This window comes from Thecamonas trahens, assembly GCF_000142905.1.
Source record: "Thecamonas trahens ATCC 50062 unplaced genomic scaffold supercont1.51, whole genome shotgun sequence".
Taxonomy (NCBI): domain Eukaryota; order Apusomonadida; family Apusomonadidae; genus Thecamonas; species Thecamonas trahens.
In genome coordinates, this window is record NW_013657629.1 from 54,460 (window position 1) to 81,722 (window position 27,263).

General features: G+C 63.6%; 10 protein-coding genes across 10 annotated transcripts in view; 5 read left to right on the forward strand and 5 right to left on the reverse strand.

Moving 5' to 3' along the window:
- Positions 1–448: 448 nt before the first annotated feature.
- On the forward strand, positions 449–6,913 carry AMSG_09784 (uncharacterized protein). Its single transcript, XM_013898764.1, has 4 exons — positions 449–530; positions 1,852–3,350; positions 3,378–4,112; positions 4,343–6,913. The coding sequence occupies exons 1-4, from the start codon at positions 467–469 to the stop codon at positions 6,338–6,340; spliced, it is 4,296 nt and encodes a 1,431-aa protein (XP_013754218.1). The 5' UTR covers positions 449–466; the 3' UTR covers positions 6,341–6,913.
- On the reverse strand, positions 6,394–10,171 carry AMSG_12289 (uncharacterized protein; the record flags this gene model as incomplete). Its single annotated transcript, XM_013898828.1, has 3 exons — positions 6,394–6,969; positions 7,329–9,480; positions 9,977–10,171. 3 exons carry the CDS (start codon positions 10,169–10,171, stop codon positions 6,455–6,457), a joined length of 2,862 nt encoding a protein of 953 aa, XP_013754282.1. The 3' UTR covers positions 6,394–6,454.
- A 306-nt stretch (positions 10,172–10,477) lies between these two features.
- AMSG_09787 (prohibitin protein Wph) lies at positions 10,478–12,044 on the forward strand (the record flags this gene model as incomplete). The annotated part of the gene is made up of 2 exons (XM_013898765.1): positions 10,478–10,589; positions 11,311–12,044. The coding sequence occupies exons 1-2, from the start codon at positions 10,496–10,498 to the stop codon at positions 12,042–12,044; spliced, it is 828 nt and encodes a 275-aa protein (XP_013754219.1). The 5' UTR covers positions 10,478–10,495.
- Positions 12,045–12,204: 160 nt separating this feature from the next.
- Positions 12,205–13,495, reverse strand: AMSG_09788 (glutathione S-transferase domain-containing protein). Its single transcript, XM_013898766.1, has one exon. The coding sequence runs from the start codon at positions 13,382–13,384 to the stop codon at positions 12,332–12,334; it is 1,053 nt and encodes a 350-aa protein (XP_013754220.1). The 5' UTR covers positions 13,385–13,495; the 3' UTR covers positions 12,205–12,331.
- Positions 13,496–14,046: 551 nt separating this feature from the next.
- AMSG_09789 (glutamate dehydrogenase) lies at positions 14,047–15,423 on the forward strand (the record flags this gene model as incomplete). Its single annotated transcript, XM_013898767.1, has 1 exon — positions 14,047–15,423. The coding sequence occupies one exon, from the start codon at positions 14,047–14,049 to the stop codon at positions 15,421–15,423; it is 1,377 nt and encodes a 458-aa protein (XP_013754221.1).
- A 623-nt stretch (positions 15,424–16,046) lies between these two features.
- AMSG_09790 (caspase) lies at positions 16,047–18,920 on the forward strand (the record flags this gene model as incomplete). Its single annotated transcript, XM_013898768.1, has 2 exons — positions 16,047–16,101; positions 16,459–18,920. The coding sequence occupies 2 exons, from the start codon at positions 16,047–16,049 to the stop codon at positions 18,684–18,686; spliced, it is 2,283 nt and encodes a 760-aa protein (XP_013754222.1). The 3' UTR covers positions 18,687–18,920.
- Positions 18,705–21,495, reverse strand: AMSG_09791 (uncharacterized protein). The gene is made up of 2 exons (XM_013898769.1): positions 21,189–21,495; positions 18,705–20,802 (listed from the first exon to the last, which is right to left on the reverse strand). The coding sequence occupies exons 1-2, from the start codon at positions 21,282–21,284 to the stop codon at positions 18,733–18,735; spliced, it is 2,166 nt and encodes a 721-aa protein (XP_013754223.1). The 5' UTR covers positions 21,285–21,495; the 3' UTR covers positions 18,705–18,732.
- A 153-nt stretch (positions 21,496–21,648) lies between these two features.
- AMSG_09792 (mitotic spindle assembly checkpoint protein MAD2A) lies at positions 21,649–23,000 on the forward strand (the record flags this gene model as incomplete). Its single annotated transcript, XM_013898770.1, has 3 exons — positions 21,649–21,737; positions 22,261–22,391; positions 22,512–23,000. 3 exons carry the CDS (start codon positions 21,649–21,651, stop codon positions 22,895–22,897), a joined length of 606 nt encoding a protein of 201 aa, XP_013754224.1. The 3' UTR covers positions 22,898–23,000.
- On the reverse strand, positions 22,990–24,382 carry AMSG_09793 (leucine-rich repeat protein; the record flags this gene model as incomplete). The annotated part of the gene is made up of 2 exons (XM_013898771.1): positions 22,990–24,199; positions 24,242–24,382. 2 exons carry the CDS (start codon positions 24,380–24,382, stop codon positions 23,069–23,071), a joined length of 1,272 nt encoding a protein of 423 aa, XP_013754225.1. The 3' UTR covers positions 22,990–23,068.
- A 362-nt stretch (positions 24,383–24,744) lies between these two features.
- Positions 24,745–27,263, reverse strand: part of AMSG_09794 (cortexillin-1) — a 3,196-nt gene continuing 677 nt past the window's right edge. Inside the window, exon 2 of the mRNA XM_013898772.1 lies at positions 24,745–26,995. Coding sequence (XP_013754226.1) covers positions 24,779–26,995 — 2,217 coding nt within the window. The 3' untranslated portion in view covers positions 24,745–24,778. The remainder of the gene's footprint in view (positions 26,996–27,263) is intronic.

Below are 27,263 nucleotides of genomic sequence, written 5' to 3' on the forward strand. Positions count from 1 at the left end.
GGTGAGGCAGCCAGCAACGTTCGTGTCGTGGGCGTTGTCGGGGTGATACTCGCTTTGGTGGTCATGGAAGCCGACGCTGTTAACCGACCTTGGCAAGCTCGTTGTGGATGGGGGGGGGGGGGGGGGGTAATTGGGGGACGAAGGGCAACTCGGGTCGTGTCGTGTCATGGGTTGGTATCAAGGAGCAGAGATGGTGTGAACGATGATGGTGTGATGGTGGGGCGCGGGGAAGAATTGCGATCGAGTCAACCGAACATACCATAGCCATGACGATCATCCGCGAGTCATAGTCATAGAGGGCGAACCAAGACATGTTGCACACAACGAGTTCTGATAAGCAATGACGGTCATCAGTTGGAATGACCTTGCACGATTCGTGCGGCACTGGCTTTCCATCAATGCTCCGCCACCAGCAGTGAGAGGCAGCCAGAGCGACAGACCCCTCTACAACCAGCCTGTGACGACCATGCGGTGCATTGCACTGTACGAGTGCATTGCAGACGAAGATGATGAGCTTTCCTTCCCAGAGGGTACGTATTCCTTACCCAAACACCCTCCATTCTCCTTCCCCATGCTCTCCCTGTCCCCCCCCCCCTTCCCCTCCCTTGCTCCCTCTTCGCCACTTCGACCATAATCGGCCTGCCAGCGCCCCGCCCGGTGAGATTTTAATCAATGGACCACGTTGAATTTATCATTCCCCCCCCCCCCCCCCGCCTCCGCCCCCGCGGCTCTTGTCAGTCACCCTTTGTCGAACCCCGAAAAGGGGACCAATTTCTGTCTCGCAAGGGAAGGGTTTCCGGCGAGCCTTCGATTATTTGATATAACAATTATCATTGGTGACATTGCCGCCGCCCCCCTTCCTTCCCCCGCCCCGCGCCCCCGTGCGCAGCACATGCTTGCAAGGCTTGGTTGTTGTGAAGGGAGGAATGTGTTTTAGGAGCGGAAAAGTAGATGTGTAGATAGAAGAGGCTCTTGAGTATATAATGTGGTGGTTGTGGTCATTGTATCTGTATTATTGGGGGTGTTACAGGCTTGCGGATGATGGCCGGTGATGAAGGTGGAGGTGGTGCCGGTGGCCAAAGGTGTAACCAAGTCATGCCATGACCCGCTCCCTCCCCTCCCTCCCCCTCCCCCCCCCCCACCACACACACCGCATATCCATACCCATACCCATCATTTCACTCATTATATGTACGGATGGCTGCTGGCTTGTCTTCGTCTTCGTCTTCGTCTTCTCGCACTGGACGTACCTGCTCATGTGCCCATACTCTTCCTCGCTCTCGTCCATCACGACTTGCCCTGATCGGTCGCTGCTCGCTCACGCACTCGTCCATGTCGCGCCTCTCGCCCGGATTGGTCGCTGCTCGCTCACGCACTCGTCCATGTCGCGCCTCTCGCCCTGATCGGTCGCTGCTCGCTCACGGGCTCGTCCATGTCGCGCCTTTCGCCCGGATCGGTCGTTGCTCGCTCACGGGCTCGCTCACGTACTCGCTCTGCTTCGTCCCTCCCCCTCCCCCCCCCCCACACACACACCGCATATCCATACCCATACCCATCATTTCACTCATTATATGTACGGATGGCTGCTGGCTTGTCTTCGTCTTCGTCTTCGTCTTCTCGCACTGGACGTACCTGCTAATGTGCCCATACTCTTCCTCGCTCTCGTCCATCACGACTTGCCCTGATCGGTCGCTGCTCGCTCACGCACTCGTCCATGTCGCGCCTTTCGCCCGGATTGGTCGCTGCTCGCTCACGGGCTCGTCCATGTCGCGCCTCTCGCCCGGATCGGTCGTTGCTCGCTCACGGGCTCGCTCACGTACTCGCTCTCGACCTTTTCACCCGCTGAAACAGGTGCCACTATCGACGAAGTCGACAAGTGCGACGATAACGGCTGGTGGATGGGCACGTACGACGGCAAGCGTGGTGTCTTTCCCTCTGACTACGTCCAGGTGCTAGAGGAACAGGCTACGGGCGCAGACGACGACGCATGGGCCGCAGGCGCCGCCGTTGTAGACGATGGCGCGTGGGCCGCCGCAGACGACCTCCCGCCACCGCCGCCCGACGACCTCCTCGCCACCGTCGCCGACGCTGAGCACATTACCGTCCAGGCCCTCTACGAGTGTCAAGCTGACGAAGCCGACGAGCTCTCCTTTCCCGAGGGCGCCATCATCACCAACGTCGTCGCCGACCAGGAGGGCTGGTACTACGGCGAGTACAACGGCACCGCCGGCGTCTTCCCCATCGACTACGTCCAAATCATCGAGGAAGAGCTCCCTCTACCGAACGACCTCCCGCTGCCCGACACCCTCCCGCCTCCCGACAACATGCTACTTCCCGACGACCCGCCGCCGCCAGAGCCGGTGGCCTGGGACGAGCCTGCACAAGAGCTGGGCGAGCCCGCTGCCTGGGACGCGCCTGCTGATCCTTGGGCAGCCGAACCAGAGCCGGCGCCTGCTGTTGACGACGCCGCGCCTCCTGTTGGCCTGCCCATCCTCGAGGCTCCGCCCGACATCCCCGAGGTCGACGACATGATGGGCGACATGCTCGCCGGGCTCGACGAGTTTGACGACATTCTCAAGGAGAAGAAGCGCGAGCGCCGCAATCGCCGTGACGACGACTCCTCCATCGCAGCGTCATCCGGTGCCAACTTTCAAGCTGCCGACGCCTCGGCCCTGGAGCAGCTCGATGAGATGTTCGCCGGCTTTGACGGCGGCGAAGTCGACATGTCCGCCTTTGACATGGCGGGCTTTGACGACCCGACCACATCGGCCCTCCCCGACGTCGATGCCCTCGCCCAGGTCGAGGCCTCGATGAACGACATGTTCTCTGAGGAGGACTTTATGCCTGCCGCCCCAGAACCCGCCCCAGAGCCCGCCGCGGAGCCCACCCAGGCCCCGGCCCCGGCCCCGGCCCCGGCCCCGGTGCCAAAGCCCGCTCCAGCCGCCGCAAAGCCCAACCCGGTCGTTCCCGCAAAAACCGCCGCCCCCGCGCCGGTCGAAAAGCCGCCCAAGGCTGTCCCGTCAGGCCGCGGTGCCCCGCGAGGCCGTGGCGCCCCTCGTGGTGCTCCTCGCGGCCGTGCCGCTCCCCGCGGCGCTCCCCGCGGCGCTCCTCGCGGCCGTGCCGCTCCCCGCGGCGCTCCCCGTGGTGCTCCTCGCGGCCGTGCCGCTCCCCGCGGCGCCCCCCGTGGCGCCCCCCGTGGTGTGCCCCGCGGCCGTGGTGCGCCTCGCGGCCGAGGTGCTGGTGCCGGTCCGCCCGCGCCCATCTCCAAGGCTGCAAAGCCGGCGCCCATCTCCAAGGCTGCAAAGCCGGCGCCCGTCCCCAAGGCTGCAAAGCCGGCGCCCGTCCCCAAGGCTGCAAAGCCGGCGCCCGTCCCCAAGGCCGCAAAGCCGGCGCCTGTCCCCAAGGCCGCAAAGCCCGTGCCTGCTCGCGGCGCTCCGCGTGGCCGCGCTGCCCCGCGCGGAGCAGCAGCGCCACGAGGCACTGTTCGTGGTCGTGGTGTCGTCCGTGGCGCTCCCCGCGGAGCCCCTGCCGTTCGCGCCGCGCCGCGCGGTGCCGTTCGGGGTGCTGCAGCGCCGCGCGGTGCTGTTCGGGGTGCTGCAGCGCCGCGCGGTGCCGTTCGGGGTGCTGCAGCGCCGCGCGGTGCCGTTCGGGGTGCTGCAGCGTCGCGCGGTGCCGTTCGGGGTGCTGCAGCGCCGCGCGGTGCCGTTCGGGGTGCTGCAGCGCCGCGCGGTGCTGTTCGGGGTGCTGCAGCGCCGCGCGGTGCTGTTCGGGGCGCTGCCGCGCCGCGCGGTGCCGTTCGGGGTGCTGCAGCGCCGCGGGGTGCCGTTCGGGGCGCCGTCCGTGGTCGTGCCGCCCCGCGTGGTGCCGTCCGTGGCACTGTACGTGGTCGTGCCGCCCCGCGCGGTGTCGTCCGTGGTGCTGCCCCACGCGGTGCCGTCCGCGGCCGTGCCGCTCCACGTGGTGTCGTCCGTGGTGCTGCCCCACGCGGTGCCGTCCGCGGCCGCGCCGCTCCGCGTGGCACCCCCGCCGTCCGTGCCGCCCCTCGCGGTGCGGTGCGTGGCCGTGCTGCCCCCCGTGGCGCTGTCCGTGGCCGAGGCGTTCCGCGCGGCGCCGTCCGTGCTCGCGGTTCGCCCCGTGGTCGTGGTGTCTAGTCCGGTACCACTCGTCTCGCAGCCATGCCTTCAATCGGCCTCGCTGTCGCAGGCCTCGTCGGACTTGTTGCCATCGTCGTCGTGGTCCATCGCCAGCCCGTCCTCCTCTCGCCTCCTCCCCCGTCCCCTCCCACGACAAACAATGATGCTCCCTGTGCCCACATCATCCTCCCGCCTCTCTTCCCCTTCAGCATCCGCCGCACTTTGTTCTCGACCCGAGCACCTGCGAGCTCATCGCTACGGCCTCGGCTCGACTGCCATCGTTTTCGGCCTCTTCGCCAGCCGATCGCCTCGCTCTCTCTACAGCTTCTCCTTCGCATGCACTCTCGCCGCCGCTGCTCGCCGCACTACGCGCCGCCGCTACGAATGGCTATCCCCTCGAGGCTCTCGCCGCCTACATCGCCCTCCTCGCGGCTCCGTCTGCCTCGAGTCCTACATCCGTTCCCGCCGATGGTCACGCCGCAGCTGCTCACATCATCGTCACCAAGACTCGCTACGCATGGCCTGTCCTCGCTGCAACCATACCGCAACTGCTCGCGCCGTCATGCCTCGGCGCGCCGCCCGAGGTTGCCAAGGCGAGCTACGAGGCGCTGAGTTCTGCGGTGCCCGTGGGGCTAGACAAGGAGCTACCGACCCTTTCAGACTACCTACGTGGGTATGCGGCTGCAGCTGCATATGCGCAACCTGCTGCGGCCACTGGTGAGGCTGTGGTGCCTCTACTCCTTGCGCTAGGTACCCATGCTCCTCTCGCCTGGTCTCACCTCGAGCTACGCGACACGGCTTCGCGACTCGCCGTGGGAGCCACTCTCGCCGGCCATCCGCTCACCGTCTCCTTTGGCCGACTCTCATCGTTTGATGCTCTTGCTCGATTTGGCATGCTCTTGCCGTCTGTCCATCCGCTGGGCCGCTACGCTCCGCAGCCCTCGTTCTCTCGCCTCCCGCCGCATCGTCTTCTGGCTGATGCTGTCGCATGGCTGGCCCTGCCGGGCATCGAGCACGAGCTTGTCTACCTGCCTCAGAGCACAACGAGCGAGAAGCTCCTGCCGTACGCCTTGTCGCCAGCTGCCCGATCGCCAGCCCGGTTGCGGTCCATGGCCGTGGGCATTACCCCCTGCCAAGACGGTGACGGCGACGAGGGCCGTGGTGGCGACACCTTCAGTCGCGAACTCGTCTGTCATGCTCGGGCCGTGGCCTCGGTTGTCATCGCCCGTAACATCGGTATGCTTGCTGCCGAGCGCGCTCTTCGTAACCTCGCTCAGAGCCGCCTTCTCCTCGTCCCGCATCCTCCGCTGGGCGCGTACCTCTTTGCCTCGCTGCAGGTCGATCTGCTCGGTCAAAACGCTGTGGACGATGCTGTCGCCGCATTGCAGCGGTACGGCCTCATTGTACTTCGTTCTGCCTCGGTCATCGACGACCCGAGCCATGTTGCGTTCATGGAGCTTGTCCACCGCCGGATGCGCGGCGGTGAGCCCGGCGAGCGGAGCGGCAGTGCCGAGTCGTTCCGTGACGCGGTGACCGGCAGTATGAGCCCAGTTCTCCGCGTCTCTAACTCGGCGGCTCATGGCAAGACCGGCGTCGGCTCGTACTGGCACACCGACGGTTCGATGCGGAGCGTGCCGTCGGATCTCTCGTCGTGGCGTGTGGTGTCTCTCCCCGACGACGGTTCGGGCGACACGCTCTTCCTCAACCTCACCGCTGCCGCTGCTGCGCTGCCGCCTCATCTGGCCGCTGATCTTGCACACGTGTGGGCCGTGAGTCGGTCCGGGGCTGCCCGCCGAGTCTTGGCCCGCCACCCGATCACCGGCGCGCCGACCATCCACCTCAACGCTGCTGGCGTCACCGTCGCGCTTCTCCGTTCGCCCACGCCGCCAGCACCCGATGCCGACCTTACAGACCTGCTGCTATCGCCGGCCGAGTCGGAGCGGATACTAGCGGATCTCGATGCCATCATGGCGAGCGATGACTACTCATATGTGCATCATTGGCAAGAGGGTGATCTCGTCATCGCCGACAACCACCTCGTGGCCCATCAGGCCACAGCCGCCTCCACCGCCTCGCTCCGCCTCCTCCATCGCGTCTCGGTTACCGGCTCGGTCGACTACGGCCTTCTCCAGCTCGACTTTGAGCCCGGAGACCTGGATCGCTATGCTCGGACAGTCGCTCACGGCGGGTATGTGGTGACTGGATGATGGCTCCGCCCAGCTCGGCCGAGGTCTGTGCCAGGCGTGATGGGCGTGTGGTTATGGTTTTTGATAGTCGTAGCTGCAAACTCGACAAGATGTTGCAGCGCTATGCTGCTCTCGCTACAGGCTCTCCCAGGCCTCGGGGCTTGAACACGATGAGTCTGAATCGGTGGCCCAGATGGCCGGCGGGGCGTAGAACTGGCCGAGGCCGTCGTCATTGGTGTCCAGTTCGTCATCGTCGTCAGTATCAGCCTCGCTGTTGCAATCTTCATCAGCGTTGTTTTTGTCACGGATAGACGCGTGTACACCGCGAACTGCATGCGCCATCGTCACGAGCAGGCTCACCCACGCCTCGATGCACTTGCTGGGCAAAGGAAAGTGGAGCTGCTGCTGGCCGAGCGGCGAGAAGCCGGCAATGAGGCTCTCCTTGGAGAGTAGAACACAGTAGGTGGCAAAGAGACCGAGCGCGGTACCAGAGAGGAGTTTGACATGTGGAGCAGGAGCGACCCACTCGCGGATGTCCGTCTCGGAACTTTTGATGCTCACGATGGTGCCGAGCGCGTAGTGCGCCGACTCGGAGGCAGCTGAACCCATCAGCCGCAACGACGCGGCCGCGGAAACCGCGCCTGCCACCGCTAGGATGAAGGCAAGGGCAATCGTGGACGACATCTCCGTACTTGATGGGATTCAGAGAGAGGTGTACTGTCTTGGTCTCGCATCGCCTGCGCCCTGCCGAAAGTGCACCTGCATCGCCTCGCCGCCCGAGTCGCACAACGGGCCAAAGCGGTGACGTCGTCGGCACACTCGGCACACTCTGCGACGGCACACAAAGAGGGAATACAGGACAGATGCATGCAGATGAGATTTTTATCACAGAAAATGGTTGGTAGGTGCTCAGCATGGAGGGCGACGATCGGCGAGTTACTTCTTGCCCTTGCCCTTGCCCTTGCCCTTGCCCTTGCCCTTGCCCTTGGCGAGCCCTTCTTAGACGAACCCTTCTTGGACGGGCCCTTGCCCTTGGAGCCCTTGGAACCCTTGGAGCCCTTGGAGCCCTTGGAGCCCTTGGAGCCCTTGGAGCCCTTGGAGCCCTTGCCCTTGCCCTTGGCAGCCGGCTTGGGCTCGTCGACGTCAAAGAGCGATGAGTACGAGCGGTTCTTGCGGACGTTAATCTCGTCGACAATGGTGGCGACGGCCTCCTCGAGGCCGTGGTTGTCAAAGTAGTACGGATCCTCGATCTCGGGAACCTCAAAGTTCTCCGAGTCGACAAAGTACTCGACCGAAGGGGCGAACCACTTCAGGCGAGCACAGTAGCCGACGATGAGGCCGGAGAGCATGGCGTGAGCGAGGGTGATGACGAGGAATATGATCTGCATGGTGCCCTGGGCAATCATGGAGCAGTCCGACGACGAGGTCGAGAACGAGGAGTAGTGCTGGGCGAGGGCCTCCTCGCCGCCAAACTTGTAGCACGAGGCCGACCAGGCGACAATGGCCGAGGCAATGCCGGAGAGGATGCCCGGGAGGCCGTGGAGGGCCTGGACACCGGCGGTGTCGTGGATGCCGAACCAGTTCTGGAGCTTGGGGAGGAAGACGACGTAGCCCGTGACCGAGATAATGGCACCAAGGGTGCCGACCAGGATGGCGGCGTAAGGCTCGATGGGCATGTTGGCGATGGAGCCAACGGCGACGCCGCCGGCGAGCACGGCGTTCTGGATGTGGACCATGTCGAAGCGCATGGTGTCGGAAAAGTACGACGAGGCGGCAAAGGCGGTGACAGCCGACGCCGAGATGGAGAGCACCGTGTTGACGATGGTACGGTGGCGGAGGTCCTCGGCGGCCGGTGCGGCGTTGAACGACGGCCAGTAGAGCCAGAGGAAGACGGTGCCGATCATGGCAAACAGGTCCGACCGGTACGACGAGCCATTCTCCGAGCCCGGTGCCATAGCAGCCCGCGTGGTGAGCATGTACGACGCTGCCACGCCAAAGTACGCGCCAAAGACGTGGACCACCATCGAGCCACCGACGTCGGCAATCTCGAGGTGGAGCCCAATCTCCTCGTTGACGGCAAAGAAGATAACCTCCCAAAAGGCCACAAAGAGCATCTGCAGCGGCGAGATCTTGCCCAGCAGCGCGCCAAACGAGATGAGGACGGCAGCGGCGGCAAAGTCGGCCACAAGCAGCTTGTTGATGTCGATGGCGACTTTGTGCGTAAAGCCGCCGTCAAAGACGTTCTCGAAAAAGCCTGAGACAAGAATGTGCCACTCGATGACAAAGGCGGCCACGAGGAGCGTGACCGAGACCGACGAGAAGCCGTACTTGCGGAGGTAGGTCATGAGGAAGCCAAAGCCAATGAAGATCATGACGTGGACGTCCTGGTAGAGTGGGTAGGTGTCAAGCTGGGCGTTCGGCTGGAGCTTGCCGTCCTGCAGCGCGAGGTCGCGGTCGGCGTCGTCGCCATAGGTGGCAAAGAGAGCAAAGAGCACAATGAGGACAACCTGGAGGACGGCGAGGGCCACGAAAAAGTGGTTCTGGTAGAACTTGTGGTGCTCGGCAGAGCCAGCGGCGCCGGCAAGCATGTCATACAGGCGGTTCGAGCCGGCGTGCGCCCGGTGGCGCTCGGCCTCGTCAAGCGGCGTGACACCAAAGATGTCCTTGTGCAGCGGGTCGGCGCCGGCCTTGAGCAGGAGCAGCGCAATGTCCTCCGAGCCGGCCACAACCGCGCGATGGAGCGGCGTCCGCCCACGCTCGTCGGTCACGTCGGCCTCGGTCCCACCGATGACCATCTCCTTGGCCGCCTCAAAGTCGCCCAGTGTAGCGGCATCGTGCAGCGTCTCAGCCTTGACCCGGTTCCGCGAGCCGCCGGCCTCCACAAGCAGCGCGTGGACCCGCTTCGACGAGTGCTGCAGCGCCTTGTCCAGCGGCGTGTACTTGCGCCGATCCTTGGCATTGACATTGGCCCCGTGCTTGAGCAACATCGACGCCAACGCGTAAAAGTCACCCTCGGCCGCAATGTGCAGCCCCGTCCGCTCGTTCTTCCCATGCGCCGTGTTGACATCCACCTTGTTCTTCTGGATCATCCGGAGCGCACGCTCCTGGTCGCCACGCCGGCACGCCTTGAAAAAGTCGTCGAGGTTGGCTGCAACCACCGTCTGTCGCCGCCACAGGAATCGTGATTGTGATCGCCATCATCGTCATCATCATCGTCACAAGTGGGTTGGGTGAGGTGAGGTGAGGTAGGGGGAGAGCGGGGGAGGGGGGGCGGGCTGGTGCAGAAAAAGGTCGTCAAGCTTGGCATGGCTGATCGCGATCATGACGGCGATCGATCACGGCAGGGGCTGAACCTAAGGGGGGACCACGCTGAGGCACTGGATTGAGAGGAAGACGGGAGAGGAGGAGGTCATAAAAGTGTCGGGGTATGCGACATGTGCAGAGGACGGAGGAGGGGGGGGGGAGGGGGGAGGGGGAGCGAGGGGAGAGCGAGGAGGGGAGGACGGGGGGGGGGGTGGTGCGGGAGTGTGATCGATCATGCTGAAAAAGGGGGGGGGGGAGAGGGCGGTGGGCGACAAGGAAGAAACACTGCGGGTAGAGAAGGGCGGGAGGCGATGCAGGTGGAGGCGAGAGGGAGACATGGTTTGGGGTACGTACCGAGTCTTCATCCGACTGATAGCGGACGGAGGACATGGCCTCGAGGGTGTTGGAGGAGGTGGAGGAGGAAGATGCGGCCGACGAGTCAGACTTTGACGAGGCCGACGGCGATGCCGACGACGACGACTTGTTGCTGGCAGAGCTGCTTTCGCCCGATGACGACGCCGTCGAGCTGGCGGTAGACGAGCGAGCCATAGTTCTCAGTCGCCTCTGACTTTCAGCGCGAGTTGAGTGGTACTCGATGGCTTTCCGCCGACGAGCGTCTGTGGAGGAGGGTACCTGTCGGCAAGAGAAGGGGCCAACGATTAATCTCCCAACAGATAATCGTTGACAACGGTACGAGTTTTTTGTTGGAAGAACCATGAACGACCTGCCTGAGGGCGCGTCATCGATTAATTTGAATAACAAACAATGAATGCGGCTCGGGAGGGGGGGGAGAAGGCAACGATAAACGAAAGGTAAAATGATGGATGGTGCTAGCAGGGCGGCAAAGCAGGAACCAGCACCTCTCGTGTCGCCATGGCTCAGTACGCCCGGCTTCTCACGCGCGTAGCACTCGCATCCCTTGGTGTTGGAGGTGCATTCGCCGGCGTTGAACAGTGCCTGTACACTGGTACGTAGAAAGATGGCAGTACTTGTCATCATACATCCCATCTTCTCCATACCCCCTCGTGAGTGGCGCAGAGAGCTCTGACTAAGATTGATTTTGCCTCGCCACAAACGCTTCACCATGGCGACACTGTCACCTCCCACCGCAAACCACTTGCTCTGCCACACCCACAAACCACATCCGCGTGTTCTCCGTTAACTCCTCTATCCCCTTGTCTGATTTTCTTCTCTCCCCTTCACCGCATTCGTCCTCCATCCCCTCTTCCCCCTTCTCCCGCCGTCACCGCTCCGTGGATGCCGCGTCGCCTCGCATGGCCAACCGTGTGCCAACCCGCCTCTCCTCGCCTCGCCTCGTCTCGTCTCGTCTCGCCCCGCTGTCTCGTCTATCAGCACTGCTCGCCGCCACCGCTGTCATTCGGCCTCAATTGGCACGCTGGTCTCCGTCGTTTCTCTCGTCCACACCCAGCTTAGCCTGCTCCTGATCATTGGCTGATGAGCTTTGGCTCATCATCAGCCAGCCAGCCTCCTCGGGGAGGTCCGCAGGGCGAGCTGGAGACGGCGGTCAAGCTGCTGGAGCTGTGGTGTGGGAACAGATGGCATGGCGTGGTGCGGTGATGGTGATGGTGCTGAGTGAGAGGAACAGACAGGAAGGCTGGGAGGCGGGCGAGCAGGCAGCCGACAAGCCAAGCCGGAGACTCACCAGAGTGATGATGATGGGAGATTAGTCGATGCTGGTCACCGTGCGGTGCTGTTCAACCGGTGGTCTGGTATTCAGAAGGATGTTGTGGGCGAGGGAACGCATTTGCTGATTCCGTTTGTGCAGACACCGATCATCTTCTCGGTCCGGACCGAGCCCTTTGTGGTGGCCTCGCAGACTGGGTCGGCCGATCTCCAGCAGGTCACCGTCGCGCTGCGTATCCTCCAGCGGCCGCAGGTCGAGGCACTCCCGGTCATCTACGGTACCTTTGGTGAGGACTTTAAGTCGCGCATTCTGCCGTCGATTGTGCCCGAGGTTCTCAAGGCCGTTGTCGCCCGGTTCAACGCCCATGAGCTCATCACCCAGCGTGAGGCCGTCTCGCGGCTCATTCGCGAGCAGCTCACCCGCGACGCTGCCCGCTACCACATTGTCCTCGACGACATCGCCATCACCGAGCTCCGCTTCGGCCGCGACTTTACGGTCGCCGTCGAGCGCAAGCAGGTCGCTCAGCAGGAGGCCGAGCGCCAGAAGTGGGTCGTTCAGCGTGACGAGTATGAGCGCCAGGCTTCGGTCATCCGCGCCCAGGGTGAGTCGGCCGCCGCCAAGCTCCTCTCGGATGCTTACAAGCAGGCCGGTCTTGCCCATCTCGAGCTCCGCCGCATCGAGACCGCCCGCCACATCGCAGAAACCCTCGCGCGCTCGCGCAACATTGCGTACCTGCCGTCGTCCGGCAACATCCTCCTCAACCTCGGCTCGTCGTAAACGCCGTATGCCATCCACCAATCATTTGCCGCCGTCGCTCCGCAGGCCATGACGGCCGCCCAAAGCAGCGAGTTTGGGCGATCCATGGTGATCACGCGTCACAGGAGTTGCCCCGGCCACAGCGATGATTGCACTGCCAACCCTGCCTACATCCCTATACTCGTGGATCAGCATTGTTTACGTCATGGGAGGGGGGTAGAGTGTTGTCTGTGTCAACTTGAATGCCACCTGGCAGATGTGGGCAACTCGGGCGCGACGACGGGTGCAGTGACGGGCGGTTGTCGAGCCTACGGGTCATGGACAATGGGGAGAGGATCGGCCGGCAGCGAGTCGCGGTTGTGCGGCTTGAGCAGGTCTGCGGGGTCGGGGCCGAGAGCGTAGATGCCTGTCGGGTTGACTGAGTTGTGGGAGCAATAGTAGTGGCGGATGATGTGGTCAAAGTTGACGGTGGAGGCGATCTTTCCGTCGGCCATCTGGTAGATCTCGCGGGTGTAGGCCCAGAGGTTGGGCAGCTCGCGAATGCGGTGCTTGTTGGTCTTAAAGTGCGTGACGTAGACCGGATCGTAGCGGATGAGGGTGACAAAGGCGCGGATGTCGGCAAGAGTGAACCGCGAGCCGACAAGGTAGCGCGATGAGGCGAGGCGGTCCTCCATCCACTCGAGCGTGTCGTTGAGGGCGTGGAAAGCCTCCTCATACGCCTCCTGAGTCTTGGCAAAGCCGCACTTGTACACGCCGTTGTTGAGCGAGTGGTACACCCGCTCGTTGACCTCGTCGATCTCGTCGCGCAGCTCAGCTGGATACAGATCGAGCGCCGCGGCCTCGGGCGTGGCCGACAACGCGTTGAACGCCGAGTTGAGCATGACAATGATTTCTGACGACTCGTTGTTGACAATGGTGTCGTTGACCTTGTCGTACAGGATGGGAACCGTGAACCGGCCATCGTACTCGGGATCGGCGGCGTAGTAGATCTCAGAGACCTGCTTCCGGCCATTGATGGTGTCTCCCGTTGCGCCCTCATCCTTGGCCTCAAGCGTCCAGCCCGTGTCCGGGAGGACGACGTCGACAATGTTAACCTCAATGACCTCGGTCAGGCCCTTGAGCTCGCGCATGGCCAGCGTCCGGCATGCCCACGGGCACGCCATCGCAGCATAGATCACATACCGCCCAGCCTCGGCCGGGAACTCCGCATCGGGGTCTGCCTCGATCCATCGCCGGAACAGCGAGTCCTTTCGCTCGTACCGGCCCTCCTTCACGTCCTTGTTCCAAGACACATTGCCTTCACCGCTTTTGCTCATGATGATGTGATGTGAGTGTGTGTGACTCAAACCACCGTGATACATCCCCGCCACCGGCGCTACTCATTTTGTGGCGAAATGGTTGGACATCACGTCATCACGTGATGACGTTCAAGTGATGACGGCACGTCGACGAAGGCCCCATCCCCATTTGCTAGTCAACGGAGAATTGGGAGAGATCAGGACGACGAAACGAGCTCGTACCCATGGGTAAGGACAAAAGTGCGGACGGCCGGAACCAAGGCGGTGTGAGCAACACTGCGGGTGGCGGTACGGGTAAAGCTGAGCATGGTTGGAGACAGCAGTGGAGCGCGTCAGTCGTTGGCGGAGCTGCCGAACAATAATCCGTTGGCACGAGAAATATGTCTCGGCAAAGAATTCCGTTGCCGAGCCTGTCAACGATGGAGAGCCATCTGGCTGCCTGGTTGCAGCGATTGCAGAGTCGTCAAGCTTGATGTATTCTGTGCCGTGCATAGGTTCACGCGAGCGGAGGAACGTTGGACTAGCAAGATATTGACGAGATAGGGGGGGTATCAAGCTGTTCAAGCTGGCTGTCGTCAGAGAATAGACTTTTGAGTGAAATAATCACGACATCGGCCCAGACTGACCCAAGATGTCGGGGATAAAACACGGCCATTTCCACGCACTTCCATAACGTACACATAACCGCACAGACACGAAGAGCAAACGGAAGAATAAGCGAAATAATGTCCACCAGTTCAAGCAAAGCGGAAGAGGCAACGTCAAAGCCGAGCGTGGACGAGGTTGTGGAGGCGGCGAAGCAACGTGATCCGGACCAGCCCGAGTTTTTCCAGGCTGTCGACGAGGTGGTGGCGAGCGTCAAGCCGCTCCTAAAGGAGCGGCCCGAGCTTGTGGATGTTCTCGCGCGGATGCTGGAGCCTGAGCGTGTGCTGCACTTTCGGGTTGCGTGGCAGGACGACGATGGGAGGACAGAGATCAACCGCGGGTTCCGGGTGGTGATGAACACGGCGTGCGGGCCGGGCAAGGGCGGGCTACGGTTCCACCCGTCTGTGGATCTCTCGACACTCAAGTTCCTTGCCTTTGAGCAGACGTTCAAGAATGCGCTGACGGGTCTGCCGCTGGGGGCAGCCAAGGGCGGATCGGACTTTAACCCGCGTGGGCGGTCGGACGACGAGGTCATGCGCTTCTGCCAGGCGTTCATGTCTGCACTCTACACCGAGATTGGGCCGGACACGGACGTGCCTGCCGGCGACATCGGAGTTGGGGCGCGCGAGATCGGGTTCCTGTACGGGCAGTACAAGCGGCTGACGCGGCGGGCCGACGGCGCGATGACGGGCAAAGGCTCGAACTGGGGCGGATCGCTGGTGCGGCCTGAAGCAACCGGCTACGGGCTGGTGTACTTTGCGCGCCACATTGTGGCCGATGCCGACGAGTCGTTCGACGGCGCGAAGTGCCTGGTCTCAGGATCGGGCAATGTGGCGCTCCATGCGGCGGCCAAGCTCATTTCACTCGGCGCCAAGGTGGTGACGCTGTCGGACTCGTCGGGCGTCATCCACGAGCCCGACGGCCTAACCGAGGACGGGCTGGCGTTCATCACCGAGCTCAAGACCGTTCGCCGCGGGCGGATCAAGGAGTACACCGAGGAGTTCTCCGAGTCGGCCGAGTACGTCGAGGGCGGCAAGCCGTGGCAGTTTGCCGGCGACTACGCTTTTCCGTGTGCGACGCAGAACGAGCTCGACGGCGACGATGCTGCGGCGCTGGTCGACGCCGGCGTCCGCGGCGTGTTTGAGGGTGCCAACATGCCATGCACCGCCGAGGCCATCGAAGCCATCAAGTCTGGCAGCCTGATGTACTCGCCGGGCAAGGCGTCCAACGCTGGCGGTGTCGGGGTCTCCGGCCTGGAGATGGCGCAGAATGCCGGGCACGTTTTCTGGGATGAGGAGGAAGTCGACAGCAAGCTGCAGTCCATCATGGAGGACATCTACACCGCAGCCAAGGACACAGCCGACCGGTTTGATCTCGGCGGTGACCTGCAGGCCGGCGCCAACATTGCCGGCTTTGAGCGCGTGGCCGATGCCATGGTTGCGCAGGGGGTGTGGTAAACCAGGACAAGCGAGGAGGACGAGCGGGGCAGGCCTGGCACGGACAAAAGCCGAGCCGATGATGACACAGTGCCCCCTCTGTTTGCACGGGGAGATGAGCGTGACAGGCTTGCCACAACGAGCATGAGAAGGCAAAGAGCCGCCTCCCCATCTTGCGGGGGAAAAAAAAGGGCGACGCGAGCGGGAGCAGCCGGATTGAGCAGCAGCCAACAAGACAAGCACTTAGAACAGGAGCCGAGCTTGCACAGAGTCCTTAGAGCATATGATTCTCTATGGATGCAAGATGAGTATGTGCGATGCGAGCCATACCGGGACAGGGAGGTTGAACCGCCATGACCCTCGCCCTGGCGCAACCCCCAAAAATAGGATCAATATTTTGAATGCGCGAAAATAGATGGCAGGTTCGACCAACGACCACCATGTGGTGGCAGTCGAGCCAGCAGGCTCCGCTGAGCACCAGCACCAGTACCACCACCAGCACCCGCACCAGCAGCCACCTGACTCTCACACACTGACGGGACGGGTGTAGAGGGAGAGGAGCGACAGTCACCCACATCACCACCCGCACGCAGACGCAGACGCAGACGCAGACGCAGACTCAGGCAGTGCAGAGAAAGGCGGTCATGGCGAGCACCACCACCTTGCAGTCGCTGACCACCGCGCTGGTCCATTGGCAGAGTACGTGGCATGGCAGGGGGGGGGGGGGGGGCGATGACCTGGCTGGGGACGGGCATGGCCTGGCTGGGGACGGGCATGGCCTGCCAGGGAACGGGCATGACCTGGCTGGGGACGGGCATGGCCTGCCAGGGGACGGGCATGACCTGGCTGGGGACGGGCATGGTCCGCCAGGGGACGAAAGGACAGACATGACCTGCTCCGGGACGAGGGGACGAAAGGACAGACATGACCTGCAGCGGGCGGGGGTCTCTCTCTCTCTCTCTCTCTCTCTCTCTCACTCACACACACACACACACTCTCTCTCTCTCTCTCTCTCTCTCTCTCTCTCTCTCTCTCTCTCTCTCTCTCTGCTGGCAGACTTTGGCCTCTCGGCGCAGCGCGAGTCACTCGACTCTGCGGGCGAGAAGATTGCAGCTAATCAGGACGCCTCGTCTGCTTCGCGGAAGAGCCTAGCTGCTGCGACCAAGGCGTTCAACAAGTCGAGCGAGGGCAACGGAAAGGCGGATGATGGGGGAGAGGCAGGGGCGGGAGGAACAGAAGCGGGTGCCGGGGCGAGCAAGCCCAAGAGTAAGCCCAAGTTTGCTGTCCTCCTCCGCAAGTACCAGAAGGAGATCGATGCGCTGACTGTCCGCGCCCGCTTTGCGGAGAAGCACTTTCTCGGCCTGTACAAGGACCTTGCCGAGGTGCCTGATCCTGCTCCGCTGCTGGAGCTCTCCATCGCTGCTCTCCGCGACGCTGCTGCCGACAACGCTGCCGACGAGCTTGCTGCCGAGAACGCCCGCCTCCAGGCGGAGCTTCAGGCCAACGCGGCCGAGTTTGCCTCGCTCCGCAACCAGGACGTGACCATTGCCCGCCTGGAGAAGGAGGTCCGCGAGCTCAGTGCCGAGCTCGACGGGCAGGTCACCGCCAAGTCGGAAGAAGTCGTCGCCGTCCTCGAGGCCGAGTACGAGGCCAAGGCCGCGCTGCTCGCCGAACGCGAGGCCCGGACCCGTGCCCAGATGGCTGCCATGGAGGAGGACTACGCTCGCCTCCGCGCCCAACTCTCCACCGCCCAGACCACCTCGTTCGGCGAGTCGCAGGCTGCCCAAGAGGCCGATGACGTCCGCGACGCCCAGATTGCCGCGCTCTCCGCCGAGCTCGGCCGTGCCAAGGCGCGCGTCATGGCTCTCGAGGCCGAGCGCGCGGCTGCGGAGCGGACTGCAGGCACCGACGTCGGTGGCGCCGCCAGCGCCGGCGCTGCCTCGGACATTGGTGTCCTTGTCGACCAGGTTGCCGCCCTCGAGCTCGAGCTCTCGCGCAAGGACGTCGAGATCTCGGACCTGGTCGACGAGCTTGCTGCCGCCCGCGACGACGCCGCCGCCGCCGCCCGTGCCGCAGCCAGTGACCTTGCCCGCCTCCGCGACCAGCTTGTCGCCAAGACCGCAGAAGTCGACGAGCTTGTAGCCGAGATGGCGCTCGCGCCGTCGACCGATGTCGATGCGCTCCTCCGCGAGCTCGCCCTCCTCAAGGGCATCGAGTTTGGCGAGGAGACGCCGGGCGACGCCCCGCTCGATGCCCTGCTCATGGCCAAGAACAAGGAGCTGGAGGCCGGCACCGCCGCGCTCCGCTCCTCCCTCGCCGCTGCAGAGCGCGACGCCGCAGACATCGCCGCAGAGCGCGACGCTGCTGCTGCCGCCCTTGCCGACAAGGACGCGCTCATCGCCCAGCTCGAGGCTGACATCCTCAACGTGTCGGCAGCAGCAGCGGCTGGCCCGCAAACGCCACGCGCTGCGCCCGCAGACGCCGCAGACGCCCGCGAGGCCGCGCTAGTCCAGGCACTGTTGCCCGGCTCGGCCGGCGAGGCCCGGAGCCCGGCGCAGCTCGCGCCGCCAGCAGATGCATTTGCCGTCGTCGTCGCACAGCGCGACCGGTTCAAGGCCCGCGTCCTCGAGCTCGAGACCGAGAACGCCACCCTTCACGAGCGGGTCCACACCGCCCGCGCCGCCGCCGACGCCCTCGAGGCCGACAACCTCGAGTTGTACGAGAAGATCCGCTTCCTCGAGTCGTACGACGACATTGCTCGCGAGCGTGACGCAACCATGCTCCGCATGGAGTCTGGCGAGCTTGGAGGCCCGCTCGCCATGCCCGCAGGCACCGCAGGCACGAGCTCGGCAGCCGGCGGAGCAGGTAACGCCGGAGGAGGCACAGGTGGCTCGGCAGAGCTCCGTTACCGCAAGCTCTACGAGGACTCGATGAACCCGTTCACCCTCTTCCATCGCAAGCAGCGCGACTCGTCTTACAACGAGCTCAACGCCGCCGAGAAAGTCACCCTCAACACCTCGCGCATCCTCCTCGGCACCAAGTTTGCCCGCACCTTTGTCTTCTTCTACTCGCTCCTCCTCCACGTGCTCGTCTTCTTTGTCCTCTATCGCCTCTCGGCCTCGTCCTCAACCTGCTCCACCGCCTCGGGCGTGCCCTCGACTTTCCGCCCGGCGGCAACCGCAGGCGCTCTCAGCTCCGCAACCGCAACCGCAACCGCCCTCGCTTCGGCCTCATCGTCGGCCTCGTCGTCGGTTGCCTCGGTCGCCGCCCGCCTCCTCCGATGACGCTCATCTCTCGCTGGCCTCACTTACGACCGTGTATTGACTGACGCTACAGCGACTGCAGGTATGCACGGCGCTCATCAACTCGCTTCTTTCCGTGGCGGCGCACCAGCTTCTTGAGTGCCTTTGACGAGCCCATGAGGATGCGGGCATCGTCGGCCGGCGAGAACGGGTCCTTGATCTTGGCCACCAGCGCTTCACCGGGCTCGGCGCCGCGCTCGACGAGCTTGCGCAGGTACCTCTCGGTCCGGCCCACCGAGCCGTTAAAGTTGAAGACAAGCCGAACAAGGGTGGCAATCGGAACGCCATAGTTGGTGGAGAGCGCCTGAAGTGCCTCGGCAGCCGACAACATCCTGTTTTCTGTCCCGACTGCCTCGTCCGCCGCCGCAGCCTGCGCCTTGGTTCGCGACTTGGCCTTGGCCTTGGTCTTGGCCTTGGCCTTGGCCTTGGTCTTCTTGCTTGATGACTTGCCTGGTCTGTCTGCCAACGACACTTCTTTGGTCGACGACGCCTTTTGGGTCGACGACGCCGGGCGGGCCAATGCTGGGCTGGCCTTCGCGGGCGTGGATGGCTTAGCCGCGGCCGACGCCGACGCCGGAGGCGGGGATGACGTCTTGCGCCGCGGCGGCGTCGGCAGCGGATCGCTGCCCTTGTTCTTCCACCACGGCCTAGTCGAGAGATGCTGGCGGACAGCAAGGAGCGCAGCGCGTGCATCTTCATCGTCCGAGTCTGAGAGCTCCATCGTTGCGAGCTTGGCCCACTCGTTGCGCTCCCCGTCAACGTAGAGGAACATGCTCGAGTTGGCAGCCATCTCCATGGCGGCAATGTCCAGCGGCTGCACGTCGCTGACTACTGCTGCTCCGCTCAGCGACTTGGCCTTCTTGGCCGCGGGCGCCGCGTCGGACTCGGCGTCGCCTGGCGCCTGGCGCTTGTTTGTGCCACTTGTCGCCGGCGGGACGTCCAGAAAGCCAGCCAGCCGCTGCATGGTCAACTCCGGTTGGGCGGCAAGGCCGTTAAAGCGGATGCACAGCGCCTGAAAGGTCCGAGTCGGGAACAGACCATCGCCCGTCGCCTGCCTGAAAATGTCCCTCGTTGAGATGCCCTCATGGGCCGCCTGCATTGCCGTCGCATACTGCCAAATCGCCGCGTCCTCCGCGTCGGTGTACTTGCGCGACTTGCTCGACGAGAGCTTCTCGGTCATGGCCCGGGCCATGGCCGCTGCCGCCTCCACCGAGACCGTTGACTGGTCCGGCGTCGCAGGCTGCCTGGTCGCCGCTGCTGCCACCGCCGCCGCCTCGGCGCTGGCCTTGGCTCCCTTGCCATTCTTGGCATTCTTAGCTTCCTTGGCCGCGGCCGCCGCTGCAGCCTTGCCGGCCTTGACCGCCGCTGCACGGGCGCCCCTGACCTGCTTCTCCGTCGGCAGACGGGCTTCAACGTTGATGCGCGTGAGCTGGGCCTGACGAGTCTTGGGCAGCTGGACCAGCTCGGCCCATTGCTCCTTGAGTGCGGCGGCCGACATGCCGTCGACGAGCCCCAGCACGGCTGCAACCTCCCACAGCCACTTGCTGTCAGCATGCGCGGCGGCATATCTGAGGATGACCGCGTTGTCGACGTCGGTAAAGGCAGCGTCAAGTCGAGCCTCGTCCTCAGCGTCATCTTCGGCCTTCTTACTGTTCTGATGCGGCGTGAGCTCGTCGACCGCAATGGCGCGGAGGCGGGCTTTGTATGCGTCGGGCTTTCCCACGATGGAGCGCCACCGCCCGTAGAGAGCCTCGGCGTTGCGGCCTTTGATGAGACCAATCCGCTCCGCCAGCTTCCACGTCTTGCGCGACATGATTGTCGCCCCAGCCGCGATCTCGGCCTCAGCAAACCGCAGCATCACCGCCTCATCCATCATGGAATACGGCTGGCGGGCTTGCGAATGTGCGGCGACAGGCTCGGGCTTGTCAGTCGCGGCGTACTCGCTGAGCGGCAGCAGCTTGCCGGCCGCCACTGAGTCGGTGACAAATCGCTCCAAGTACGCCTTGCCCACCCGCTTAGACTGCCCCGGCGACAGCTTCTTTGGCACCAGTACAATGCAGTCCTTCACCTTTGTCGTCGCCATCCGACCGCCGTGCTTCTGTCTCCCGCAACCAGCCGCAACCGACCAACAGCACCATCATCACCATCGCCCGTCGCCACGCCACCACCAGTAGCAACGCCACCACGTCCCACCACCATCAGCATTGCCAATCACCACGATTACCACGCCCACCACGCCGCACCGCGACCACCGCGACCACCACCAACACCACCACCACCACCCGCAGCACATCCCCCACCAACACCACCACCACCACCACCCGTAGCACATCCCCCGCAAACACCATCACCAACCCAGCCCGCACCATGAGTACACTGCCCTTCCTCTCTTCCCTCTCTCCTCCACCAACCCTTGCCTTTCCCTTGGCGCCAACCTTGGCGCCACCGGCCACCAGCCGCCGCCCATGCCCGCTGTGTACGTACCGTGATAAGCTCCCGCATTTGCTTCTTTGTCTTTCCCATGCTCATGTAGAACACCATGGGGAGGCCACCTGCTGTGAACAGCTTGGATGCCGACATGGTGGTGGGTGAGGTGGTGTCAGGGGAAGGCTAAGTGGCCGTGTCCTCGCAGCCAGCTCCCGCTCTACGACCTTTTTCGGAGCGTGACAAGCCGTCGTCCTGCTCCCCATCATCTCCCCTTACACACACACACGCATGCGACCTTCCCATAATACCCGTTACGGGCCGTGCTCAGGCCCTCGCCATCTCTTCTGGATGCATGTGTCGCCTTGTTTGTCCCCTGAACTCTTGAACGGGGCGGCAGGGTGGCTACGACGAGGTGTGCCAGGCAGAGGTGGGGGAGGGGGGCGGGTGGTGACCGTGATCACCATCGATCATGATCGGGCTTGTGATCAATGGCAACACACCTCACGCGCTCTTCACCATGGCGACGTCGACGGCGACCAAGAACACCATTACCCTCCGCGGCTCTACCGCCATTGTCACTGAGTTCTTTGGCTACTCCATCAACTCGTACGTATCCCTCCCTCTCTCCCCCGCTCCCTGCTTCCCGCTCACACCTCCCGCTCCTGTGGAAGGGTAAGGGCGGAGAGGAAGGGAGGGGGGGGGGGGTGGCCAGCCGAATGGCGCGCACTGTTTTGGCGCGCCTGGCGGAGGGAGGCACACCGGTGCCACACACACATGCATACATACATGCCGACACATGGATGAACACATACGCATACACATACACATACACATACACATACACATACACATACACACACGTATGCACTACGCATACACACTCTGTACACACGTATGCCTGTACGGGCTCACACATGCACATACACGCACATCCGTTCAGACTACCGTCACCACCACCAGGTCCACCGGCCCACACACATACCCATGCATCCCCCCCCCCCCCCCACACACACACATCCCTACATACATGCGCACACACATCCCACATACCAACAAGGCACACTGGCAAGTACAACTGTTTCACACCCCCCACCCCCCACCCCCCCCCCCCACACACACACACACGCAGCATCCTCTACCAGCGCGGCATCTACCCTCCCGAGTCGTTTGTTCGTGTCAACAAGTACGGTCTCACCATGCTTGTCACAGACGACGACGGGCTCAAGGCTTACCTCGGCGATGTGCTCGCTCAGCTGAATGGTACGCTGCGTCTTTTTGCTGCACCCTCTCCGAAAATATTTCCCCGTTCCGAACCCCCCCCCTTCCTCCCTCCCCCCAACCCCTCACCCCTCACCACACATGTCCTTCTCCCCCGTCCAGACTGGCTGCTTGGCCACTGTGTGCAGAAGCTGGTCCTTGTCATCACCTCGGTAGCCACCAACGAAGTGCTCGAGCGGTGGACGTTTGACATCGAGGCCGACAAGGCCGTCGACGACGGCGCCACAGTCGAGGCCCGTCCGGACAAGGAGGTCAAGGGCGAGATCCAGGCCATCATCCGCCAGATCACCGCCTCGGTCACCTTCCTGCCCATGCTCGAGGAGGCGTGCACCTTTGATCTGCTCGTCTACACCGACAACGACCTCGCCGTCCCGCTCGCATGGGAGGAGTCCGATCCCAAGTACATCGCCAACTCGGAGGAGGTCCGTCTCCGCTCCTTCACCACCCAGATCCACAAGGTCGACACCATGGTCTCGTTCAAGGCCTAGCGCGCCAAGCCTATGCTGTTCCTCCTCCTACCCTCCCCCCATCACACACCGGCCGGCCCAAACCTCTCATTCGCCCCTCGCGGCGTTAAACCCTACTGTAACCACTTTACCACCACACTCGCAGCTCTCACGCCGTCATCAAGGAGTGTGCTGCTTCCTGTCGACTGAGAGCTAAGACGACGACGACGAGGATGACGAGGAGGAGGAGGAGGAGGAGAAAGACTTCTGGCCATTGTTGTGTGTGGAGGCGGCGGTCGGAGGAGCATCAGCATCGATGTGCTCATCGCCCTCGATACTCTCACCGTCGTCACTGCTCTCACCATCGTCACCGCTCTCGCTGCTCTCGCCCGAGCCCGAGTGCGGGGAGTCTTGGTTCTCGACGCCAAAAGACCATCCGCGGACGAGGCCAGCAGCGATGCGGGCAATCAGATCGGGCTGGGTCTCGACCGCCGGGTTGCCGTCCACCTCGCACACTCGCAGCTGGGCGAGGGCGGCAAAGACAGGCGGCAGGTGGGTGAGTGCGTTGCGGGCGAGATGAAGAAACTTGAGCTCTGGATGGGATTCGGCCCAAGGGTAGCCGTCGACGCTCGCGATGCGGTTATCGTTGAGCGAGAGGATCTCAAGCGCTGAACCGAGCGGCGGCTGAGGGAGCAGAGTCAGCTCGTTGCCGTTGGCGTACACCTTGTTGAGCATCGGCAGCTCCGCGAGGCTTGCTGGAAGCGCAGAGAGTGCATTGTTGTTGATGTAGAGCTCTTCCAATGCGACAAGGTTGCCGACGGCATCCGGCAGCTCGGCGATGGCATTGTCCGAGAGGTACAGCTTCTGGAGCGAGGTCATGGCGCCGATCGAGTCCGGAACCGCTGCCAACGCGTTGTCCATCAGAAAGAGCTTTTCGCACGCAGCCCAACTCGCGAATAGATCGTCGGGCAAGGCTGCGAGCTGTTTGTTGCCGTTGATGGCGATGTGGGCCAGCGCAACGCAATCGCGCAACTCGGCCGGCAGGGCGGTGACCGCCGTCCCGCACACATGCAGGACAACAAGCCGCGGCCATGCCGGCGCCGGAGGCAATGCAGCCAGCAGCGGCAGATCGTTGAGATACAGCTGGCGCAAGTCGGTGTAGCCCGACCAGGCCGCAGGCAACGCCGCCAGCTCTGGGTTGCCCGACACGTTGAGCTCCTGCATCGCAATCAGAGCCTCCGCGACGTCATCCGAGAGCTCAACAAGCGCGTTGTTGGCCAAATACAGCAGCTGCAGGTCAGCCATCAGAGCCAGCGAGTCCGGCAGCGCGGTCAGCGCGTTATCCTGTAGCCATAGCTCTGTGACGGGCACCTTGCAGGTACGTACGGCCTTGATGAGACTCTTCTCGCTCAGCACCTCGAGCCCGAGCCCCTGACAATGGAGCTTTCCCGTCTCCTTCCCGGCCTTGACCGCCGCCTTCACCGCCCGCTCACTGGCCTTGGCCTCCTTGCTCGTGCTGCTGCCCATGATGGCCGCCAAGTCCGCGGATCAGCGAATGCTTCGGTCGATTACGTGGTCAATCTCTGCTTGCCTGGCGCCGCTAGCCTGTCCAAACTCCAACTGCTCGAGCTGTTGCTCGTCAGGTCGATGTGTGATGTCGCTCGCCCGGTCGGTCGACGGCACAACTCGCGCGACTGCCTGCGGCCGCAGACTCCCACGCCGAATACTCCAAGCTGTGCCCTTCGCCGCTGCTCTGTTCGCCTCGCCGCTCGCCGTCTGTTGGTCCCTGGCCAGCAACTCGCTCTCCTCCTCTCCTCGCCTCTACTCTGCCCGTACCGGTGTCCGAGTCGAGTTGCCTCTCCTGCCGCGCCCACTCGCACTCGCTTCTGTTCTGGCATGCGGCCGCCGGGCTGATGGCCTACTTCAATCCTGAGGAGACAACAACGAGCGCCGCCGAGGCTCGGAAGAGGGGGTGACGGGAAGGACGCCTGCGTTGGCGACGGAGGAGCGACGGGAGCCGGGGCGGGAGCCGGGCTTGCCCGAGTTGGTGTTGGTCGGCGTTGCCGAGCGCTGGTACTTGGCCTGGGCGAGGCGCTTGATGAGCTCCATGCGCTGACGCTCGAGCTCGCCCATGACGGCGCCCTTGACCTTGACCTCGCGGGCGGCAATGGTCTTGATCTCGTTCTCCTTAGCCTTGCGCTTCTCCTCCTTGTTCTTGGTCTTGACCTCCATCAGGCGGTCGCCGAGCAGTCGGTTCTTGGCCTTGACCGAGTTGGCCTTCTCCTGGGCAACCTTGAGCAGCTTCTTGGAGACCTTGAGCTTGGCGCGATACTTTTCGGCGGCGGTGCGGATGGCCTCGACGTCGCCAGCAAGCTCAGAGTTCTTCTTGCGCTCGGCGATGAGCGCCTCCTTGAGTGCTTTGCGCGACTTGGACTTGTCCACGAGTGCCGTGCGGTACTGCTCGAGCGAGGCCTCGAGCTCGTTGATCCGCAAGTGTGCCTCTTGCAACGTGAGCTGCGACGTCGCCGCGAGCTTCTTGGACTCGGCCTTGGCCATCGAGATGGCCGACTGCGACTGCGAGAGCTCGGCGGACATGTCCGAGTTCTGCGACTCGAGAGTGGCAATCTTTTCTAGCGCGGCCTCGAGCTCGGCCTCGACGTCGATGAGCTTGAGGTGTGCTGCGTTGGCGTCACGCGTCTTGGACTCGAGCGCCTTCTCCACCACCTTGAGCGATTCCTTGAAGCCAGCCGCCTTTGTCGCCGTCTCTGAGAGCTTGTTCTCGAGCTGTGTGTTGGTGGCTGCTAGCGGCTCGGCCGCCGCCTTGGCTGCGGTCACCTGAGCCCGCAGCTCCTTGAGCGTCGCGCCGGCCTCGTTGTTCGACGCCACGTGCGCGGCCTGCTCGGCCCGCAGCGCCACCATCAGCTCCTCAATCCGCTTTGACATGCGCTCCTTCTCTGAGAGCAGGTCCATCTGGACCTGCCGCGCCTCCTGCGCTGCCATGGCCGCCGACGCCGCCGCCGAGGTCTTGTGCGCCTCGACGGCGGCGGCGACCTTGGCGTCGAGCTCGGCCTGCGTGTACATGCGCCCACCGTTGCTTGGTGCTGCAGACACGGGTGCTGTCGTCGGTGCGTCGGGTGCTGCCGCCGCAACCGCGGCGTGTGCATCGGTGTCCTCCACCGAGATGGAGAACGTAGTGATAGCCGACGCCTTGGCCTCGGCCTCGTCCTCAGCGGCCAGCGCTGCGTTGGCGGCCTCGATCTTGGCCGTCCGCTCGGCAGCGCGCTTGCCGGCAAGGTGCGCCCGAAAGTATGAGACGTACGTCATGATCGAGTGCGGATCGGGCGCCTTGACGACTGCCTCGGGCACCAGGAGCTGCGGAATGTCGAGCTCCATGTCGGCGGTGGCAAAGGCATTGGACATGGAACGGACCGGGTCGTCCAACGACATGCCGGCATAGTTAAAGGCATCGGCGCCCGCAGCAAGCTCGGTGAGGGCGCAGAAAGCACGCCCATCCTGGAAGCATGAGCCAAAGTTCGTCACGGTGATCGAGTACGCCTTGAGCTCAGACGCCACCCACTGGAGCAGGCTCTGCGTACCGGCCATCGACTGTGAGAGCGAGACGGCACGCTCGCCGACGCGCGGGACTGCCAGGCCGCCCGACGTGCCTGACGAGCGGCCCTCAGACGACGACGATGACGAGTTTCGGAGCTGGCGCGAGCGCCGCCGCGCCATGCGGTCGGCGAGCGATGTCGGCGCCGAAGACGACGTCGACGCAGCTGCTGCCCGCGATGCCGCTGCCGCCACAGAGTCTTCGGCAATGGCATTGATCTGGTACTTGCAGATAAGGAGCCAAAGGAAGCCGAGGACCATGCGGACGTCTGTGGCCGAGGTGACAAGAAAGTTGTCGGGATCGCACGTCACCCGGATCCCGCGGTCCTCAATGTGCTTGAGCGCCAGCTGGATGTTTTCTACAATCTGGATCCGGATCCGCGGCGACGTCTTGTACTTGCCGCCGTTGACGTCCTCGCCTGTCAGATTACGCACAAACGTGATGAGCGTCAACCCGTCGGCAAACTGGGCAATGTCGTCCATCCGCTCACCCGTCTTGCGCAGATACGAGTTGACCCATGCCGTGAACGTCTGTTGCGGTTGCGCCACAGGCAGAGCATTGCATGCCAACACAGGGGGGGTCACGGTCCAGGTCCAGGACGGCCGACATCAACGATATGCCACCCATCATGCACGTGAGGGTTCCACCAAGCCCGAGAACCAGCCACCAAGCCCGAGAACCGAGAACCAGCCAGCCAGCCAGCCACCAAGCCCAAGCAAGCCAAGCCCAAGCAGACCAGCCCAAGCCCGAGCGAGAGAGATAGTGGGCAGACCAGCGGAGAGATGGGGGGGGGGGGCG